The following is a 23,799-nucleotide window of genomic DNA, read 5'->3' on the forward strand; positions in this document are numbered from 1 at the left end:
GATATCATTATTTGAGAAGTTTTGTTCATAATCAAATTGTACTAGGCGAAAGAAGATATCCATTCCACGTGTATTGTAGGCAGTTTAGCAGCTGTCAATACCTGGAAATTTATCAAGTGTGCAAAACGAAACTGCTGTATTTTCACTGTACGTTATTCCATAGGTTCATGTTCAATTTTTAGAAAAGTCGTATAAAAAATTATTGATTTATGCGACTATTCAGGTGATTTACTTTCCTTTATTTTTATCTCTCTTCATTATGTGTTGATCTCGAATGTCTTGATACACCTCATTTCCCGGTCTTGGTTCATATGCTTTTTTCACACAGACATTTATTCGTCCATATACGGTCCTGCTAGAAACGGCAAAGTCACCGTAGCGTTACTTAGTACACATCTTCAAAATGTAACATATGGCTTCATATTGTACATTTTTCTCGTAATTTTAATTTTCCACGTCCAAATTTAATGAATGCGATAATAAAGTTACGCATAAATTATTTATTAACTTTTGTTTTACATTTCAGATAAGTGTGCATACTGTGAGAAATGACTGAGAGTGTGTCAGACAGCGAAGTAGACTTCAGTCATGAAGTACAAATAGTGCCAATCGTTAGAGCACGCCGCAGACAACAACAGTGGAAGACTGTTGTAAGGCGCGCCTCCATTGGCCGGTTCGCTTCAGGTTCGCCATCCAATAGTGACGACTTCCACAATACGCATGACCTGTGCATTCAAACGCTAAGATCGCCTTCAGTACAGAGCTTCTCAACGCTCAGGCGGAGACTAAAGCGAGCTCGGAATGATGATCCGGAGTGGATACTACACTTTCTTGACCATGACGGATTAGATATTTTGTTTGAGAGTTTGAAACAAATATGTAGCCAAAGTTGCTCTACCTTCCTTAATGAGAGTTTACAAGTTTCTTGTGTGAAGTGCATAAAAGCTGTCATGGATTCACCGCTGGGCTTGGATTATATTGTTGAAAACAAGGAATTTACCAGAAAATTAGCTTCCGGTGAGTACTCATTATTTTATGTTGTGCTTAATTTAAATATAAATTAAATGATGTCAGTTTTTGCTATGCCTAGTTGAAACTCAAATATAAGTTTAACACGCAGAGATCATTATGTCTTTCAATTATCTTTGTAATTTTTTTAAATAGTTGGAATGATGTATACCTAAAGCCTAAAGAGTTATTTTATTTTTTTCTCACAGCTTTGACAGTGACAACGTTAAGTTAGTATTTAAAGACACCTTCCAATATACAATTTATTTCATAAATTTTATGGATTTCTTCATCATCATTATTATCATCATCATCGTCATCTCTATTATTATTATTATTATTATTATTATTATTATTATTATTATTATTATTATTATTATTATTATTATTGGTGCTACTTATGGGAGGCAGATGACGTTTTTATCTTAGGCTTCTTCAGTGATGAAAGCATTTAATATTAGAAGAAGTTTGGAAGCACACTTGCGTACATGCCAGCATACACGTCTGGCCATATGTAGTCCTTTATATTTTACAGTTTTCTCAGTTGGAAAACAAAAATTACCTCAACAGGTTTGTTATATCAATATTGCAGATCATATGGACACTTGTCGTTGTGCTTAATAGGAACTCAGTCGTCTAAATAACCTGTACGCTGTCCTTTATTTTTGTGCAATGCATCATCCTACCTATTGCTTGTATTGATCTTTCTACCTGTAAAATACATGTGTGATAAACCTTCAGTGCACACAGGTGTGCAATTCGATGACCAAATTAGCCACAATGGTCATCAGTCACCCCTGGATACTACACAACTTTTCCATTTGAGTGGAGAATAAAACTTGATAATTTTTTCAACTTAAGAAATAATCCACAAACGAAGATCGAGGGACTTTTCGAAACACATGTTGTAATAGCTATGAAATTGGTGTTTTTATGTCTTTGCACATTAAGGGTTGTGTTGAGGAGATGTTTTAACATGTATGGAAATAACACACCAAAATGTGTTAGAACGATCTTATTTTGTACCTGTTGTATTACAGTGAGAAATCTTGGTTAATTATAACCTGATTCATACATATGTATCTCGACCTTTGTCCACCATGTGGAGGAATGAGAAAAGCTGAGTCATTTTTAGATATAAAAAACAAAACACTGTCCTCTTGAAGAAACATGTGCAGAGATGTTCATTCTCAATTAATGTTGAGGAAGCATTGGTGCGAGTAATTGGGCATGGTTGATAACTGCTAGACTTCAAAAGCCGTGCCTTCACTAATGTTTCTGTTCACCATCTCCAGCCCGAGGATGATGTGGTGAGGATTCGCTTTACAATTCTTGCTACAATGTGGAATTCAAATATTCCTTTTTTAGTTATAAATATGATTCCTCGCCATAATTACTCGAACACATGTATGCTTTCACGACAAATGTAACATATATGTAATGAGAAGAAGAAGAAAAAAAAAAGAAGAAAGAACAAAGATGGGATGGAAATGGGCGAAGAGTTCAATAATGAAAAGAGTATCTATAACCCTTTCCCATGGGCTATAGATACAGCTGTTACGCAGCGTTCGTGTAATGAGGACTCAGTTTAAGGTCGTAACTGACCATTTATGACGTATGTAGATAAAATATTTTTTTAATGATAAAAGCTACATTTATTGCGAGAGTACATGCCCATGGGAGCTCATTAAAATTAATGTAGTATCTAGAGCTTCTCTCTCTTTCTCTCTCTCTCTCAAAGTAAGTAATTGAATACTATAATGTCAAGACTTGCCGGGATTACAGTTGCTAGGTCTGTTTCCCACGAATAAATTATTGTTTGATCTTTGCATTCTCCTTTCAATTATGTACACACACACATGTCCATTTATCATAATTTTGTACGAAATCTTGATTTTGGTTTTCAATCATGAACTGACAGCCTTTACGTTAATTTAGTCCGCTGATCCATTCCCAACATATATGCTGAAATCGATGTCATGTTTTAAAAGACTTTGTGTGAAAATATTACCAGTTTGTCTATTTTTGGATTGCGCTTTTTCAAATAGTCTCTATCACTCGAAGGGTATATAACAGATCTAATGGTCTGTTTGTCCGTCTGTCCGTTCATAAATAGCTTAGTGAAGATTTGTTAATATACAAAATATCAGTGTTGACTTAGAGCGATGATTGTGTTTAACATCGTGGTTGCACGCGTTCTAATTTAAAAAAAAATAAAAAAATAAAATTAAAAAAATGCATGAATTTGAAAACAAGAAGCCACTTAATTTGCTATCAGGGTCATATTCACATCATCATTAAGACATAATAACATGCATAACTTAGTCATCCATTTATACTCTTGTCCCATCTTTAAACAAATAACGGAAGGAAAGTTTTGTTTGCTAATCGCAGTTATATTTATTGTTTTAGTTACATCGTATGTTATCGTTTCTTCGATAGGTACTTGATGAATATTCATTGAAGGAACAATTTCGTAGTTAAGTAGATCGTTACATCATGCTTCTGAAAAGTATATCCCAGTAGTAAGAAAATGTCGGAATATCTGAGAAAAAAGTTAAGTTTGGCAACCCTGTTATAGGTGAGCAGGGGTTCAGAATAAAAATTCCTCATTTTTTTCCATGCCATTCAAAATATTTATAAAATGATAACTTGCATAAACGAATGAGCGCCAATCATCCGTCCGCTATAATTGCAAGTACGTTAAGAACCGGTAATTCCAAGTTTATCTTGAAGAAATCACTGTTGAAATATCATTAGAAAAATCAGTGAAGTCCCATTTGTAAGGTCAGTGTCGCATTTATGCTGCGGAATGGTCGGTGATTATTTAAATACGAAATTATTTTTTTAAAAAGGTATGAACAGTGCAGTCTTTCTTTATTTGCATTCTATGCTCACACTCACTTTTCATCCCCGTAACCAAAATTAAAAATTCCCGCAATACGATGTATGAAACCCGAATTACTTCCCTTTACTATTTACATGTGACTACGTTGACTACAATACTTAAAAAAAAAACAGTTTTCTTTTTTAGTTTAGATAATGAATCAATACATTTTTAAACAGAGAAAGATTGCAATGTTGAATATTTATACGAACATTTCGGATTTAAATATTCACCGACTATAGACCTTGACTAAAATTTTCTCATGGATTCAACATTTATTTATTCTCGGTTACATTGGAACCACCGTCCTTACAATGCTATCATGGCTGGCTGAGGAGTCATTAAACACTCATTCTTTTAGGCGAGATAGAGTGTTGAAAAATACACTTACCTAAAAAATATTTGCAAACTTTGCCTATTCACTTTATTATTATTATTATTATTATTATTATTATTATTATTAGTTTCGTTTTTCTTAGATATTCTGACATTGTCTTACTACATTGACAGTGTTTCAAAGGCTTGCTGTCGGATGTTCATGCACTGGTATGAATGAATAAGAAACTGTATAGATTTACACCTTATAATATGTATATAGGTCAGATGTCATAATACCATGCCAAGGCAACCGTTGTTTTAATGTCAGATGTCATAATACCATGCCAAGGCAACCGTTGTTTTAATGTCAGATGTCATAATACCATGCCAAGGCAACCGTTGTTTTAATGTCTGAAATGTTAATTAAATATCGGTCATAGTCAGTATCCACGACTCAAAGGAAGGACAAAGCAGCAGTAATAATCTGTTGATGAAATTTAAAACCAATTAAATGATTACGGCTTACAGTAAGTTCTTGTAATTGATTTGTGCATCGTGTCTCTGAAATAACCGTTTATTGAATGAGTTGAAGAGATACGTGTATACAGACACACTAAAGATATACAAGTATTCATCACCAACACGTCAACCCGCCATTCTATCTGCCTATCCACCCACCGTCCTATACACCTTTAGTTCTAACCTACCTCTCTACCTACTGTCCTATATATGCGCCAATATAAATACCTATCCACTTTTGTCATATCTACTGGCTATTCTACCTATGTACCATATTGACTGACTCGACCTTCCTTTACGTCAACGTACACATATCAGTCTATGTGTACGCAGGTATTAGAAAAGATTTGGTTATGTATTTAGTTGGGGATTTTTGTACAAAATTGTTATGTAGAGTTAACTTAGAACAAAGGACCCTCCCCATCTATATATACATTCCACAAGTAGCAATACACTCCAAGCCTCCAAGCCTTAATCAATACGATGGGAAGAATGCTGTCATTTGTCGCCCTTGAAACAGATGTAATGGAGCACCATCAGAAGATGACGCATTTTTAATGTAGTTCTATCTGTAGTTGCCTCTCCTACTCAAATAGTTGAGATATTTTTCAAAGTAATACTTATCTAAACCACAATGAGGGCAATAAACCTCCCACCGATCTCTCTGATAGTTTCACCTGTTAGACCCATTTACCTGACTGGCTTACTATGGTCAATGCTTACCTGAATAATAGGCAAATAAGCATATCTATCACGGACTGTTGGTGTTCGATAGATTTTATTGTCACGACGCACTTTTATATCTAGTTCTATATGGTGTATGACACAGATTATGAGTGTCCAAAGGGACAATGACTCGGTGTGAAGTTTACTATGATTAAATAAAATGTTGTTAAAAAGAAATAGACAAAGGTGTTGGCCTTCGCCTCTCGTTTATTAATTCTCAACTTTTGTTTGTAAAAAATATTCAAACTGGATAAATATTAAAGTTGGCAGGATTCTTGATTTATGAATGGAGAGGTAACGTCTATATTATTTGTTTACGGTACGGTTAGATTCTTATTCTCTGGATCTCTGTATTGGATATTTACCTTGTCGTGGTTGTGTACGGGACGGGGTTTCCAGGCATTTGCGTATCGAGATTTTTATAAGTAAATCTTATGTACGATTTAAGATAGTATGGTGGAGAATTGGGGTGTCAGAAACTTCGTACAAATATATAAAATCCATAGGGGTCATAAATTAGTCATGCATTCAACATATGTCTCCTACACACGGCTGTCAAAGTGTTATTGAACATAAATGACATTAATTTAATTTGGCTGAGTTTACGTCAAAACCAAACTGCTAATAATTTCTTTTATTCGATGGATATTCTACAATGCAGTCTATTTTTTCGTGTGATTGTGATTTGCTACTTTTCAAAAATCAGTATGATCAACAATTTTAGATCAGTATCGATACATTATAATACATTTGTATATTTATGGCACACATCCTAATGTTTTTATTACAAACAAAAAAAAAAAAAAATGCACATAAAAACTGTTTCTCACTGTCAATAGGCCGGTTGCTATTTCGGTGTACACATATCCACCAGAGATTATCGTAGCTATCCGAAGTTTGCGATCACACCTGACAAATCATGTGTGTTTGCCTGACGGTAATTTTTGTGTGGGAGAGGAGAGCTATCCTTTGAATAATTTACTTATTGTCCGCTCGAGTGAGTTTTACTGAAGTTTTACAGATCATTTAGTAACTGCGATGCACTTCAGACCCAATCTCGTTGATCCACTACTTTGGTAAGATCATGCACAAATATACTGGACTTCATTAACTTACCTGAGGGATGGCAAAGGTGAGAAAACTGTCTACACCTCTAAATATATCGCAAAGGCGATAAACCGTGTCTCTCTCTCTCTCTCTCTCTCTCTCTCTCTCTCTCTATATATATATATATATATATATGTGTGTGTGTGTGTGTGTGTGTGTGTGTGTGTTTCTTTAGATTCGTTATTTAATATAAGATGAAATGTGTGAAGGGTTCATTTAGCCGGCATGATATGTTATAATTTAAAATTTCTCAACACCTGTAATTATGTCACACTAGTTTAGTGCTTTAGTTATAGGTAATGTGCATACAGATACTAAAAAAAAGAAAACAACTGGAGAAACATGTTGGAGAAACTTGCGTCATTCATAAAACAAAAGGAAAACAATACGCCTCAAACGGTGGAGCATTGGAAGACGATATGGGTGTTGAAAAAGGTAAATTAGATTAATAAACAAAATAAATTATGTGAATTCACACCTTTATGGTAAATGTGAATAAAACGTTATCAGCTAGGAAGAATTTTGCATCAACAAGGCTTGGGTCTTTTGACCTAATGAATATTATGACGTCATAAGATTAGTGATACCAGCACATTCTAGAGGGTACAGATTAAAACTATGTTTGATGTAAACGAATTGCAACGATGCGTAGTTTTTGTCGGTTTTCTTTTTTGTAAGAGAGCAATATGTGGGTGTTTGACAAAGTTATGAGAAACCTATTTGATATATTACATTTTTGGTTTTTGCCGGCTTGGCAGTAGTAACTCGTGAGAAAGTTTGTATTTTTGTAACCAGTGATATGCATTACCTGCGTGTTTGGAACTCTACCAAATAGCTCGACTCTGTGTGTGTGTGTGTGTGTGTGTGTCAAAATGCTTTGTAAGGTGTGGTATCAAAGTTGGACAGAACTTACGTGACTTTATGAGTGAATTTCTTTTTGGCATATATCTGGTGTTGTTGTTGCCGTTGGGTTTTATTATAACTCCGTCAGGCACAGCAGAAGATATGAATGGTTTCTTCTTTATAAAAGTAGTTCTCTGCGCGCTGACACCATGAATGAAACAACCAGACTGGGACAACCAGACAAGACAACCAGACTGAGATAAGAAAAGTAAGGACAGCAAAACATCTAGATTTCTCTGCCACATTGGTGAGAATACGTTATCATAGTTTTACTGTTTAGTTTTTCTTCGCTATAATTTTGACACAGTATGGTAAATTTATTAAGATTCCATTTCGTTATTGTTTTACTAGACTTGAGCACGGGAAGTCGTAGGAAATAATCAATTAAGTTGATCTCAGCTTGGTCTACGGGGCTGGTTTGAAATGCTTTTCCGCAGTCTGCATATTGTCGTCGTCGCCATGACGAAGTAGATTGATTGCTCGTCCTTTGTACTGCATGCTGCATACAATATTTACTGTCTGAGACATGCAACTGTATGCGCAGACAGTCAAGAGAAATCTGCTCTACTCACAAATGATGTTGTAATACCATCAAAGGAGCAGGCCTGGAGAGTTCCAATCTGATATGGTGTGTCTACTATAAGCCAGTCAGAAACGAGCTTTTAAAAGTAACGACCATTTGCATTTGGAAAAAATAAAATCCCAAGTTGAGACTCGATACCTTTTTTTAAAAAATCATTTCCAGTCCAGGAGGTTAAAGATTTTATTTTCTCAAATGTTTGACCGGATTATTTTAATCCGTCTGATAATGCGGCTTCTGGTAATAAGTACCATTACCTAACCTTTCCCCTCATTATAAGATTACATTTGTATTAGATGCATTTCGACGAAAGAACAAGAGGAGGGGAGTCATCAAAATTTTTATAATTTTTGATTTACCAGGTACCATATATTTTTTTTGCTTCTATAATTTCTTTATTTAGGATGAAGCTGGTAACTGTTAACTACACGTTGAATGCCTAGGCCAATGAGTCAGCAAGCCTATCGATATAAGGACGGATTTCTGATTGAACGACAATAACTGTGCGTCTATATTTTCCATTTTCGTTCTGGAAGTCGGCATAATGTAATGTAATGTTATCGACAGTGTAGCCATGGTAATATATATGTTGATGGAACATTTTATTAAACAGTTTTCCTGTCAATGTGATTTCCAGTACCAAGATCGATACTGTGGGAGTAAGATGTATGTACCGTATTACTCACTTATAAGACGTCAGATCCTGATCTGCCGTTGCATAATGTGCCTCCAGATCATGGTCCATGCTCCTTGGTCCACTGATTACTCCGAACAGTCTGCACAGACCCAGATCTGCCGGCGTATTGCCAGCGCATTATATGAGTCTAAGCCATTGGACTCGTCTTATAAGCAAGTACAGACGGCACTTGAAGCGAAATTGTGTGTGTGAGATATAATAGTTTACATGCAAGAGGGATTTAAAATAACACAATTGTTATTGTCTTAGATATGCGTGGAGCTTGTTAGTTTTGTTGTTTGTTGTTATTTTTTATTTTAACGGCAATATCCGCACTTTATTAGCTATATCATGCGAAGAAAACGGTAGCTAAGTGCTTTTGCCATGGACACATTGAGACAACCAACACTGGCTTATTCAGGTCGGTATCGAACCCGCGACTCTTCGCTTACCAGTCAGATCTATCATATGAACTACCACCTTCCTTGATGTGTGTGGGGTTTAACGATGAATGAAATTGCTTATGTGACTTTGGTACAGTATCACATATCAATAAGATAAATCAATATGGATATTCCCGTACTGTAAATGATTCATTCTGGATTGATTTCGTAGATTACAAAGCTCCATATGTAAAGCCAGAGTTGTATAATATCGACATTTTATTGACTTCTGTAGGACCATATCGCTTGTGGCTTGTTATTTATTTTATTTCCTAATACACGACAGGCGAATGTTTTATATGTCCAGTTTATGGCTGGATTATGTCTATATTGGCACGTTGTAGTTCCTTTGTCCTTGCCATACGATGTGCAGTAGTAATTAGTTGTCCCGTGTGATGCACATCGTCGCATTTCTCTTGGGGGGGGGGGAGGGGCGGTGGCGGGAGGCCGAGTGGTCTAAGACGTTTCGCCTGTACAGACCACTCACATATCTTATTTCTGTCCTCGCGGATTCGTGTTTCGGCCAACGTGGCTATGTCATAAAGCTTGCCTATAGCTTCCCGTGGGCCAGTGGTTCTTCCCGGGGTTTTCCGGTTCTTCCTCCGGAAAATATACTTGACGCCATGGGTAGCATATTATGTGCAAAATGGCGTTTAACCTATGAAAAGAATCAAAATATTTTAAGAATGCATATATTATTTTCAAGAAGCCTTATGGCTTCATAATTTGTCACCAAGCTGTGTTTGAAAGCTAGATAACGTTCTGTAAGTTGTGAGAAAACATTACAATTACTAGATTTTTATCCGTGTCTCTCTTAAAAATGCAAAAAGATTAATACACAAGCAAGAGAACAAGCAAAAACAAACTATCAACAAGAAATTCGAAACCGAAATTGCTTAAAATTCTCATCAGATTAGTGTAGCAAGCAAAGCTTGACCGTTGAACATCCCACCTCCGCGATCTGAAAAAAAATGTCATGCAATTTGTAAAACAAGCAGAAGAAACATGGTACAGGAATGTGCTACAATTATGGTCCTGGGATCGGCCGTTGACAAATGACTTAGGTGTCAGCTTGTGTGTCCCTTCACAGGATGACTCAAAGATATGACCTTTTCACCTCCCCTTGAGGGTAATAGAACATATATAAGTTTTAATAATTATTACAGGACAATAGGCAACATCTTCCTCTGACCTCATTTTTCAAGTGTTCCACGATTGAGTCGCGTAATTAATTGTTCCAGCTTGTGACAACGGGGACGATTCGCCCGCCGACGGACCGTTCCCATATTGACGGTCAGTTGTCATACAACTGTCATGTCAAATCTTACTATGATCTGATCGTTGGGCCATCACACTATCCGTAGCTATCTAGATCCACACTAGTTTAATAAGTCCATGAAATTTCAAGAAGAAAAAAATATCGTTGATTGATTAAACTCTCATTTTGATATTACATGTAAGATAAAGTAGGAATTACAATGAGGCTTGACCGCCCCCTAAAGGCGTTTATGGATACAGCTCCGAATCTAATTCTAATTATATCAAAAATCATCTGTGTCCAAATGTCCGTTCACTTTTCTAGGGTATGGATGAGTGTACAGTCTTTCATCCATATTAAAAGGGATGTAAGACTTTGAATGCAAAATAAAAATAATTAGATTAAGATCTCATTAAATTTGTGTTGATAACTTTTCGTATGTATATGGTGACAGTTTGTACTATGGCTTTGTTTTAGAGATTAACACGGTTGTTTCACACTGTCATTACTATGTTCCTGTCTTATTCCAAAACTTTCTTTAAAAAAATATTTCTAAATGGGAAAACGTTTCATTTGACTGACGGCAATTGTAGGACGAGCAGTAATTCAGAATACGACCACGACTGGACACCTATATCTGAAGTTATTGTCTTCTTTGAAATCTGAGAGCAAAGTACCTGAAAAGTGTCAGTGAACCACAAACGAGGGAATAAAATAAACTGGATATGACCTGGTATCAGTCCCAAAACGTTCTTTCTCGAAAGTGTACGTAGCTTGATTTTATTAGTAAAAAGCATATTGATTCATGCTGTTACTAACCCAATGGTGATGACTAGGTACATATTGCCTGTCAGGGCATGGTGTTGGTTGCCTGTCAGTGCCGAGTACTTGATGCCTGTCAAGACATGGTGTTGATTGCCTGTCAGGACAGAGTACTTGATGCCTGTCAAGACATGGTGTTGGTTGCCTGTCAGGACCGTGTACTTGTTGCCTGTCAGGACCGAGTACTTGATGCCTGTCAAGACATGGCGTTGGTTGCCTGTCAGGACTGAGTACTTCTTGCCTGTCAGGGCATGGTACTAGTTGTCTGTCAGGGCCGCGTACTTTTGCCTATCAGAGGATTTTTTAACGAAATCTTTTATGCAATCTACAAGTTCATTTAAGATGACATTTGCACTGTAAGTGAAAAATAATGGTAACTGATGCTAATTGATGCCCAAAATGTGTTTATGTACAGTACTACATATACAGTTTATGAAACCGATAAAGATTCAAGACAGGGCAGCATAGTCATACTAATTCCAACACATTATTCATAAGTTACTGATCAATGGATTGGTTTCAAATTACCACTACCATTTTCCCATCTAATAAAAGATTTTGATTTCCTAGCAGCATAGTTATAGGAAACTTACCTTTTCCTTTATTTGTTGTAAAACTAGTCACTTTTACGTGATGCGATGTGATGTGATTTTGATTTTTAAGGTAGCTTTTAACAATTTTTCAGTCATATCGCTACGATGTCTGCAATGTGGCAGTTTATAGTGATGTCTAGCACTGGGGCATCATGCCGCAGACATGTAGCATGATGTCCCACCCAGTCACATTATCCTGACACCAGGCCGACCAGTCCTAACACTAACCTCTTAATGCTGAACGCCAAGCGAGGCAGCTGTTAGTACCATTTTTAAAGTCTCTGGTATCGAACCCACGACCTCCCGCATCCGAGGCGGACGCTCTAACCACTAGGCCACCGGAGCGGTAGTCACTTTTACAATCATCGTAGTATTAAATATAGGGAATCGTAATGCCCCACAAGCCAATAGGAACAAAGTCATCCAAAAAAACAGCGCGAAATATTTTTATTTTCTTTTCTTTGCTACACTAAAACGAAAGTGGCTTAAGGCAAGACTAATACAGACCAAAATTACAGTACAGCTAGTAGATCTATGTGTTAGGCAGTCGCCAGAACCAGCTTTATCAGACTGGCCGAATAAGTTCATACATATTTTCACGTCTTTCTTTGAATCAGTAAAATAAGTCGATTTTATCTTTGTTCAAGTTAGTGACCGAGATAAACTAATCTATATATGTTTAACCTAAAGGTGCAAAAATGGAAAGGTTAAATAATTCACTAATAGGCGTGTGCGACTTTTCGTGAGACATTATGTGGACTTTCAGTTACAGCCGTGTCCCGCTTTTGCTCAGGCTATTTGTGTTGGTTCATTCCACGTTTTAAAATTCTACACTTGCATATTGTGTATAGATTGACAATTTAGCCCTTTTGATGGAGATTGGTTTTACATGCTTTACTGATACGGAGCATAAGTGCAAGATGCTGGCCAATACTTGTGTAATCCAAATAAGCGTGATGTGTTAACACTCTTTGCAGATCTGGCCGCAGAACTGCGTTAAAATATTCACGAATACCACTGTATCTGTGTCCCCTAGATAGTATAAATGATTTGACAACGGGTGGTTTTGAGATTCAGCGCTGTTCACTTTAATAAAATACAAAGCAACATGGCCATGAAGTCTCTTGCCTTCAAGGTTAGAGTAAAACTCTTTGTGGGATTTACAAAACAGAATATAGGGTCATTTGTTTGTAATACCAGTAAGTCCGGTAGATGGCAAACCGTGAACTTGATTTAGAATAAAAATCAGGAATCATCGACCCGAAATACAATGTACTAGAAGCAGGAGAGGGTGCAAAAGACTTTTCATTGACACAAGGGACCATGAAGCTGAATCGAAACGTCAGTGTCACAGGGTGAATTTATTGGTAGGATAGGAACATTAAGTGTTTTAAGTGCGTGTCCTCGCATTTATAGGCGCCACTCTATGTGAAATAATTTGTTCCACCGCTCTACATCTAAAACCACTTAAACTAGCCTTATGAATTGTAATTAATGTTGGAGAATTATAATAAATGTAAGAGAACTTTATTAAACACAATTAGTAAAGGATAGTGTTTGCTAATAATTAATAAATTTTCTCAAAAATATCAATTTTGTAAAGTGGATATTGGATTTTGCAATGTACCCTATGAATATGGACAAAAAATTGCATTTATATGGCTAGTTTTATGTCACGTTACAATGGCATAAAAGATACAAGGTTTTATTGTCACGTTACAATGGCATACAAGAACGGTTTGTAAGGATATGGCAACAGTGATGTGTGTGTGTGTGTGTGTGTGTGTGTGTGTGTGTGTGTGAAATAGCTAGGGTAATCCTTGAGTTCAATTCTAATAGCATATCGTATATTAAACCTCTCACTTTCGTCAAGAAATTTTGAGGGGTTGGGGATGGGGTAATTTCAGATGACCCATGCTATAGTCACACTTTGCATGAAATATTTTGTCGTTGACCTCGATAACTTGACCTAATTTTTCCTATCAGTAGTGGAACTACTAATTGTACATTCTTGACATAAACGCTAGCTTTGAATTTCCTTATATCAGATCCGTTAACGCAATTACGGCGAATGAGGTTACAGGGTGTCATTACGAGTTACATTCTGTTCTTGATGGATTGGAGGATCTCAACTACTGCTTTAACAGACTTGTATACTAGTTTTGAATATCGACCAGCTGAAGAGTGTTTCCTTTCTTTACAGCACGTGAATCCATTACAGTCTTGAGTATTATAGTTAAATGAAATGTTGTAATAAAATATAGAATAATGGAGTTGTAGTTTAAAGATATTCTAACGAAATGGCGACCTAGAGTGATTTCAATTGAATGCGTACGGAAGTTACTCAATATATTTTCCTTATTAACGAAACTTGAGGAAATAGGGGACAAATTGACGTTCTTGTATTCCATCTCCGCAAAATTTGGAAAATTTATTGGAATATCGGTCTTCAAGGTCATAAAAGGCAGTACACAAACACAAGAAACTCGATTTTGTAGCTTGTAGTCCTTGTAATACTCGTGCGAATAGAACTAATCCTGCCAGTTCTTGACCTCAAGTTAATTTCCATTGGGTCATCCGCAATATCAGTTTAAACGCCATCTATCATTGCTGTTCACGATTACAATTAGATTGACGTTAATGAAGTGAGGGATCAAAGACAAGTCGGTTGCGGGGCCGGGCCACGGCGTTCCATTGAATCCGGACCGTCTCTTAGAGTCGGAACAATGTTCGGGTAATTTGCTGACTCCTACAGAACACTTAGTTAGAACACTTCAAGCATGTTTTGTTGTTTATATTATATAATGCTTTCTTGATTTTTTTTATATATCCTATTTACTCGTCTTTGCCTTCCTATTCCCCCCCCCCCCCCCGTTCCTACCTCCTCTTCTAATATGGCTTATACACTGTTTTTCGTGTGGTAATTACAGTCGCTGATTATAGCACAATCAGTCTAGTTAATACAAATCGACCGACCATTTATTTGCCTGTGATTTCTGTTTTGTAAAAGAATTTCCGGTTCCTGACAATTTGAAAACAATATTTTGGCTTCGATTTATAGAGAAAATAACTTATTATATTGTTTCAAAAAAGTTCCTACACCTTCCCCCTATCAAAAATTAAATGAAGCACGGTCCATTATATTCTAGAACATGTTTCTCCAACAAAAAGAAATGAAACACCCCCTTTTATCGGCAACAATATGCATTATCTCATCGTTATGTTGCTAAATTAGAATGCAGCTTGCTTTGTATTGCCAGTTTTGCATTCAAATCATTTTCACGTGAATGAATCGTCGTTGCCCGTTACAAATAAAAATTGGTCAAACCTCTTAGTATATGTGTATGTAGTTATATAATTAGATTTAATGTTAAGATAACTCGCTCCTTGGATGGTGTCCCAGACTAGCATATGTGATAAGAAAATAAATGCAAACATCATTGTGGATGAGTCACTCTCTTGTGATACAAGTTTAATTTACCAGGGCGCTTTTACAGAAACTTGTGCAAAGTACCCCAGACCCTTAGTAACTAAGCAGGTTCATATGCGAAACGAAAATAGTGTGTGTGTGTGTGTGTGTGTGTGTGTGTGTGTGTGTGTGTGTGTGAGAGAGAGAGAGAGAGAGAGAGAGAGAGAGAGAGAGAGAGAGAGATTTGGATTTTCAACGTAGCTTTAACAATTTTTCAGTCATATCGCTACGATGTCTGTAGTGTGGCAGTTTATATTGATGTCTAGCACTGGGGCATCATGTCGCAGACATGTAGCATGATGTACCACACAGTCGTATTATCCTGACACCAGGCCAACCAGTCCTAACACTAACTCTTAATGCGCCCGAGTGGCCGAGTGGTCTAAAGCGCTCTCCGTTACGGATCATTGCCATCTCACCTCTGCCTGCGTGGGTTCGAGTCCAGGATTCGGCCAATGTGGGTATGTGAGAAAGCTTGCCAGTAGCTTCTCGTGGGTCGGTGGTTCTTCCCGGGGTTCTCTCGGGTTCTTCCTCCACCATTAATACTGACCGCCATGTATAGCCTATCGTGTGCTGAAAAATGGCGTTAAACCCCACAACAACAACAACAACAAAAACTCTTAATGCTGAGCGCCTAGCGAGGCAGCTGTTAGTACCATTTTTATAAGTCTTTGGTATGATTCGACCAGGGTTCAAACCCCCGACCTCCCACATCCGAGGCGGACGCTCTAATCACTAGACCACCGGATTGGTCTGCGAAACAAATGAAGATATGCGGAAAATTGTCTATCCGATAACGGTAAAATGTTTTTATATCAGCGGCTGTCTGTTTTTATGATTTATGTATAGATAAGAATTGCAAGTTAGTGAGAATGATTTTTGTGCACATGACAAAGTTAATAATAGTCCCGTTGTGATAGAAGTTATAATTATTTAATTTGAAAGGTCCGATGTTTTCGTGCTCTCTAGTGCAGTCGTATCACTTTTTGCTTCATAATTTGTAAGTTTAATTTGCTAACCATCAACGCACAAAAAGCAACAAAAAGACCGCACCTACTAATTTGCTTCCTTTGTTTCGAAAGTTAGTGGATTCATTTCTTTGCAGAAATTGCGCGAGATCTGATCAGACCTTGGAGTCAACTTGTTTGCTGGTACATGTTTATCAATGTAGCAACAATGTGCATCACGTAAAGAAAGACCCATTACTAGCGTAAAGCACGTAATTAACTACTTGGATTTCAATGCCATAGAATCAAGAGTAGTTTTGATTTTTGCCTAAGATTATTGAAAAAGGCTTGTGCGACCCACGACCCACGACTAAATGTCCCTTTTGTTTTACCTGAAATCCAAACCCTAGCGAAAGACGTATTTGGCTTTGTAGAGACAGTTTTGTGTCCTCTTACTAAAATATGCATAGTTTTTCACTGTGTCGCTCTACTCTGATTTCTTTGTTTCCCAAACAAATAACTATCTCATCGAGGATATTCCACAGATTAAGTTTCAGACCTTTATTTGTTGATAGAAATGTGATTTCATTCCTTTTGTGTAGAAATGGTCTCTCGTTTTTAAAGAAATGTTCAACTCTGTTTGCTTTCATGTTAAAATTCATAGGGTTATGATATGAGTTTCATTTCACTCTTTTAAAATCTGCCTTTTGTTTTGGTTAGGAAGACTAAAACACAATACAACGGGAGTTGTCTTTCAAAAAGATGTGATGATAATTTTTATGTTTATGTTTTCTTTTTTTCTAGCTTAAAAAAAACCCAAACATGCTGACTGTTTTGTAGTCAGACAAATGACTTCACCTTTCCCCTCAAAATAAATATACACATATGATTACATATGCCTGTAGTTATTTTCAGGTTTCTCTCGGTTCACGAAATTTGGAAATGAATAAGGAACTTAACAGTGGTGACGCGTTAAATAAAAATGCTGCATTTTCCTGCACTATAACGACTTCGAGGGAGCAATGGAGTATACCGCCTTATAGGGAGACCGCCTTATAATGAAGCACGTGATACATTGCTTCCTCATCATAACGCTATCCATGGAAGTCATGGAGTATACTGCATTGTATGTAGAGAGATTAGCGTATAATGAAGTACATGCCTCATGGTGAAACTATCTTATAATAAAGGACATTAGGAACGTTATTTTAACTATTACATAATGAAACAGCACTTGACCATACCGGCTTAAAGCAGAAACCATGTAATAATAAAGGGTGCTATAATGAGGGCTTGCTGTATAAATGGCTTTAGATTTATATGGCTTGTCGATATTTAACAAGAAAAAGAATATATATATATATATATATATATATATATATATATATATATATATATATATATATATATATATATATATATATATATATATATGCTCGTTTTTTCCGGCGTGGTGTCGCTACAACGTCCATGCGTCCAATTTCTGTCATCTGCAGTTGTATTTATTTTGAATAACATGTCACCTAATTAAAGTGATCTTTTGGTATTTGCCAATCATTATGCACATACGTGTCCTTGCTTTTTTCGTTTTGTTTATTGCCATTACCTGACCATAGTTTGCTATGATCAAGAGTGATGTGTTCGACTGGGGATGATCTTTGTGAAACAACGCACCTCATGCCTCGGATGCTTTTTGCTATTGAAAATTACAGCATTGTCATTGTTGGTACATTGTTGGTATATTTTCTTCTCTTTTAAGACTGTGATGGGGTCAGTTTTTCCGCTTGTCAGCACCATTATCATAATCTGTGTGCGCCATTTCTTTTGACGAGCTTTGTCTCTAGAAAACTTCCTGTTAGAAACTGAAAGATGAAAGACAATTTACCTTTTCGATAAAGTTTCATCTTACTTGAAGTGCCATGACTGTGTCTTCCTGAAAGTGTCTGCCTAATTTATGAAAAGACAAGATTTGTAATGTGGCGACGTTCTTCTCGACACCACTAAATAAGATCAGGTTTAATATTGTATCTAGTTATGCTGGAATATTATAATGAAACAAAACAAAGAAGGAAAAAAGAAAGCCATTATTGGTGAAATGGTCGTAGGCAAGTGATGTATATGTATCTTAGTGCTGTAAAGTAAACTGCAATACAGAGAGAGAGAGAGAGAGAGAGAGAGAGAGAGAGAGAGAGAGAGAGAGAGAGAGGATGTGCGTCAGAAAATGGCATGATTAACATAGTGTGCTCTTCTCAAGTATTTCAATGTGTGACTTGACCAAAATCAACAGCAACAACAACAAAACTATTCACGTATGTACAATTTGTTCTGAAATTAAACGTTGATGTCAGGTGGGTACTAGACCTACTGGTTTGAAAGTATTTTCGGAAAGAATCAGGATTACTGCATGAGCGTTACACGCGTATCCCATTGTAAGGTTCTTGCGCTTTTGTCTTACTGAAACACACACACATACATACATATTCTAGATTGATGATAACAATCGAATGTTACTGATCTCGCGTCAAAAGCAACCTCATTCAATGAAGCCAAATGTTAGTGTTGGCATTCGTTATTGATTCCTTCTGGGCAAGTCGTATGTTTAACTACTGTTCAAAGGTGAGATTTGAACTAGTGTTTAACGTTTCACACACGCAGACATTTTTGGCGTTGTATCTCTCAGTGGCAATAACTGAATCAGAAGAAGTTGTAAGATTTTAGCCCAATTAACTGACTATTTATGTTTTTGTTTTTTATGTAACCTATTTTAGAAAAGGTGTGATGATGCTTTTCAGAAAATATTTGGACGTCAGGTTGATTAGGCAGAATCTATTGTGTGTCTTGTTATTGCTGAATCAGTGGAATGGACTCGACGCAGGGCTGTGTACCTACCTGACTTCCAAAATTGTCTTTTTAAATGCTGACACAATATGTACAGCTGGCGATAAGAGAGATGTTCAAAAGAAAATTCCTGTATCAGATATTACTAACCTGTCAATCTTTACTGAAGGAAAGAAATCTGATAAATATGTACTGAAAGAAAGTCATGTATATGATAGAATGTTACCGTAATATCTTTGTTGTCATGAACTCTGTGGGATATCGGACTTCGATTCTAGACACTTATAAAAGATTATCCTATTGCTTTGTAGAGGTTTTCAAATTGGAGAGTTTATAATTTAAATAATGTTAGAGTAAACAAACATGAGAGAGTTCATGATTCAATTTTGATTCGAATATGTAAACCAAAGTCACAACTGAAAAGGCCTATTGATAATGGCATCAAACGGATTAAATGCCACCGCTCACACGTGATCATTGTTTCATTGATTAAAGCCTTGGTCATACATCGTTTCTGTGTATTCGTGTCCAGCAATGCAGTGAAAATAATACTACGGCAGGCCCAGTCTTTGAGATTACTATGGTAAGACAACTGAATAGATAACATTATCTAGATTACTTTAGCTTAGATGAATAGGCTTTAAATCTTCATACTGGTGTGCGTGTGTGTGTGTGTGTGTGTGTGTGTGTGTGTGTGACTTGGATTTTAACGTAGCTTTAATAATTTTTCAGTCATATCGCTTCGATATCTGCAGTGTGTCAGTCTGTAGTGATCTCTAGCACTGGGGCATCATGTCGTAGACATCTAGCATGATGTCCAACCTAGTTACATTATCCTGACACCAGGCCGACCAGTCCTAACACTAACCTCTTTATACTGAGCGCCCAGCGAGGCAGCTGTTAGTATCATTTTCATAAGTCTTTTGCTATGACTCGGCCTTAGTCCTACAATGTAAGACATAGCACATGTTGGTTTTGTTTTAGTGCTATGTATTACTATCCAAATAACGGCCTTGTATAGCGTGTTCGAGTAGTCAAAGTTTCAGGAATATCTCACACATTTGGCACCATATATCGACACTCTTCCACTAATTTATGAGTAATTAATATACTTACTGTGCTGTCTTTATCCTGGCGGAATGAAAACATGACACTAGCAAATGGACGCATTTTCATGTTCCGTTGACATACATTTGAATTTGTTACAATGCGACGGTAGTGGAGGTATGCCGAAATATGTTTATGTAGGTTCATGTGGCGGATATGTTTCTCGAACGAAACGAAACGTTGCTTTACAGTTCCAATAGGCTAAATATATTTTTTTATTGATTCGTTAAAGAAAAATATTTCAACTTAACCTAATTTCGGCATTCCCGGCTTTCATCGCTTTCCAGTCAACTGAAATGTAGGCAAACGAAACTTGAAAACAGGTCCATTTCTTTTGGGAGAATTTTAATTTATTAGAGAAGATATATCAGAGTAAGTAAAGTCTGACTAAAACATTATGACTTTACTTTGTAGAAAAGCGCCGTTATTTTAGTTGCCAGTTGTGTGAGATATTCCTGAAAATGTGACTTTCGTTACGATGTTAGTCGACATCAAAACACGCTACCGCGCTGTTAGTTAGGCAGCAAGACCCTGACGCCCAAAACATAAATATCAGCGGCAGTGTCTTACATGTAGGACTAGACTCGGCCTGGGTTCAAGCGGACACTCTAACCACTTAGACTACCGTAAAGGGACACCGAAATTATTTTAGGAACCAACAATACAATGTTCTGCGTTAGGAGCCCGACACCTTTTGTTCACTTACATCTGTAAATATGTGAACAAACTCTATGGACTTATTATATAGTAAAATGACAGCATATTATATCCATGATATGATTTGGAAAAAAATATAAATTATCTTCAGATAAAAGAAAAGAAAATGTTTCAGCTGAAATGAAAATTCCCCCCCACCCCACCCCATTTAAATGGCTATTACTTGAGAGTATTGATCTTGCTAGGTGTATGTGAATCGCTGTACATGTTGAAATCTAACAGCTGTAAATAAAATGGGATGACCAGGCTCTCTCTATAGCTGATACTGTGAAAAACATAGTACTAACTTTATACGGTCTATTGATAATAACATGAAGTGTTGATACCGAAGCCTACACTTGTCTAGCTATACTATTTATATTATAGGCGGGAAAACTTTGAGTGGGATGTAAACGACTGGGCAATATATTTATCAGATACGCCCAGTAAATATCAAACACACTTACTCAATAAACGAGAAAATATTTAGTGGACTTAAACATTACGTACAGTTCAGACTGAAAACAAGTGCGTTGCTAACAATGTTAGGATGATTCGCAGTCTTACAAAATAATACATATACTTAATACATTCATATACGAAAATAAATAACTAAAACGTGTTTTTGTTGGTTTTCGGTTTTTAATCCGAATTTTTTTGTAAAGTTTGGGTTTTGCCCGAATCTGTTTAACAATTCATTTGTCCACCGAGACAGATGTCAAAGATGAGATAAAAGGATCATAGATAGATTTATATTTCCGCCGTTAACTTATGGCGATTACAACCGTTTTGTGAAAAATAAGAAAACGTTTTTTAAACTCTTTTGTCATGAACATAATCACTAGAGTAGTATATACTGGTCGTGAAAAGACTAATTTTTGTTTCAACGTTTAACGAAGACAAATATATAATTTTAATTAATTTTGACAAACAGTCTCTGTGGTCAAATTATAGAACATTTCATAATATTTAAAAACCAAGCAACCATTTTTACTGAGTAGTTATCGCATCCACGGGGTCCAATTATAATCAGGAAATCTTTCAGAATGATTTTTGTTGGCTGAAAATTGTTTAAGTTGAGTAGGAGAGAAATGCTATCAGGCTTTAGGCCCCCACGAGAAATGTAGGCGTCCATTATCTCATCTGTAGAGAAAAGATATTTTTTATTGGAAGCATTTACTGAAGTATTTCTATAGTTTATTCTTACGTAGAGCGATAATGACACGGATTATCTCATGCTACATCTAGAGACGATGCTTTAATTACACCATGTCAGATAATAGGAATTCAGACGATGTCATGGATATTTATATGGAACGAATATAATATAAATCCGCCATTAAACTCTAATGCATTTCTTCCTTTCATGGTAGTAATTTTGCCATTAAACGTGGAAGTTAAAAATAATTAGATATTTATTTAAAAAAAAGATAAGTCCAAATTTATATGAACTGATCGTTATTGTGTTAGTATTGATTTATTGTATTATACCAACACAAGTTGCCACACCTATTTAGTTACTGATGAGCTATCTACACGGCTGTTCGTGCGACATAGGTAACGCTTGTCCATGGCATTCTGTTCAATAGAATCAGTGCCATATTCGACAGCTTGTAGAGTAAGCCATTGGCTAGAGGATTTTTTTGTCGGGCAATAGCGAAAGCTATTATATACATTACTTTGGCATTTAACATTTAATACCTGTGATTTCTTCCAGCCTTGGAGTCGTATTATTTCCCAATTTTCCTCGTACTGCAGAGTCGGATTAGAGTCATATTTTAGTTACAAAGGACACAAGGGGATGTCTAAGCATAATCTGTAGCGTAATTTACCAAATATTGTTTGCTATTCGGTGTAATTTCATACCCGTTGTTCAAGTTCTTCACGCCTGGGTTGTTTTTGCACACATACATGAGTTTGAGCAATGTTTACTCTCATTCATAAATACAGACTTGTAATATATTCCTTTATTTAGATTTCTATTCCGGAAAGCAAGATCAGGCACATTTCCACCTAATGTATTTTATGACCAAACGTCAAAATATTACGAATACGTATGCGTGTTTTAATTGGCCTGAATTATAACTTATCAAACAACTTGATAAGAACAAATGATCCTTTTTAATACAAGTTTCTAGGTGGATTAGGACATTTGAAAACGCGTGTGATCTCGTGAAGCAATATTCACCCGTCATCAATGGAATGAAAAGGCGATTCTGTGTTGAAGTGAATAGTTGGTTACGGCTTTGTAAGGTGTGCAGTTATACGGAGGTAACTATATACATGTGGTATGTTTTACTTGGCTGAGAGGATGATAAATCTGCCTACCAGGTTTATCCTCACATTAAAGTTAACTTTGAAGTTTATGTCACAATTCGATTGACGCCCTAAATTGTGTAATTGTACACCTTTAAACCAAAGCATATGGCCATTTAAGGTTTGAAAAGTTCCATTTCTTTAATCTTGGTTGTAACTGGATAACTTTTAAAACTTCCCTAAAACAAAGAGTTCCAACATAGTAAGAATGCTATAACGTTATACGGATATTCATAGAGAAAAACCATTACGATAATAATAAAATGTGTTGTTTAAACATTCCAATATGGTCTGATTTATATTTCTTGAATTTGTTATTGTGCTAGCGTCCAATGTCATCTGTGGAAGATGATAATGCAGTATGATATTATAATGGATATAAATAATCAAATAAAATGCCTCATAATATTGGCATGTTTTATTTTGTACAATTTTCCCAAAGGATTTAATTTTTTTCTGCTACACACAGATATTTACAGAGTAGTTTGAACCATGCACAGAAATTCCTCTTTTCATGTGTAGGCGGTTTAGAGTTAATTAATCAAGGGATTTACGCTCTACCGTCTACATACATGTACTCACTTAT

General features: G+C 36.3%; 1 protein-coding gene across 1 annotated transcript in view; it reads left to right on the forward strand.

The window, feature by feature from the left end:
- The first annotated feature begins 536 nt into the window (after positions 1-536).
- LOC149797050 (uncharacterized) overlaps positions 537-23,799 on the forward strand; it is a 77,232-nt gene continuing 53,969 nt past the window's right edge. The window contains exon 1 of the mRNA XM_089961720.1: positions 537-1,017. Within this exon, the coding sequence (XP_089817846.1) occupies positions 549-1,017 (469 nt within the window). The 5' untranslated portion in view covers positions 537-548. The remainder of the gene's footprint in view (positions 1,018-23,799) is intronic.

This window comes from Sinohyriopsis cumingii, chromosome 6, assembly GCF_028554795.1.
Source record: "Sinohyriopsis cumingii isolate HCF-2022 chromosome 6, ASM2855479v2, whole genome shotgun sequence".
Taxonomy (NCBI): domain Eukaryota; kingdom Metazoa; phylum Mollusca; class Bivalvia; order Unionida; family Unionidae; genus Sinohyriopsis; species Sinohyriopsis cumingii.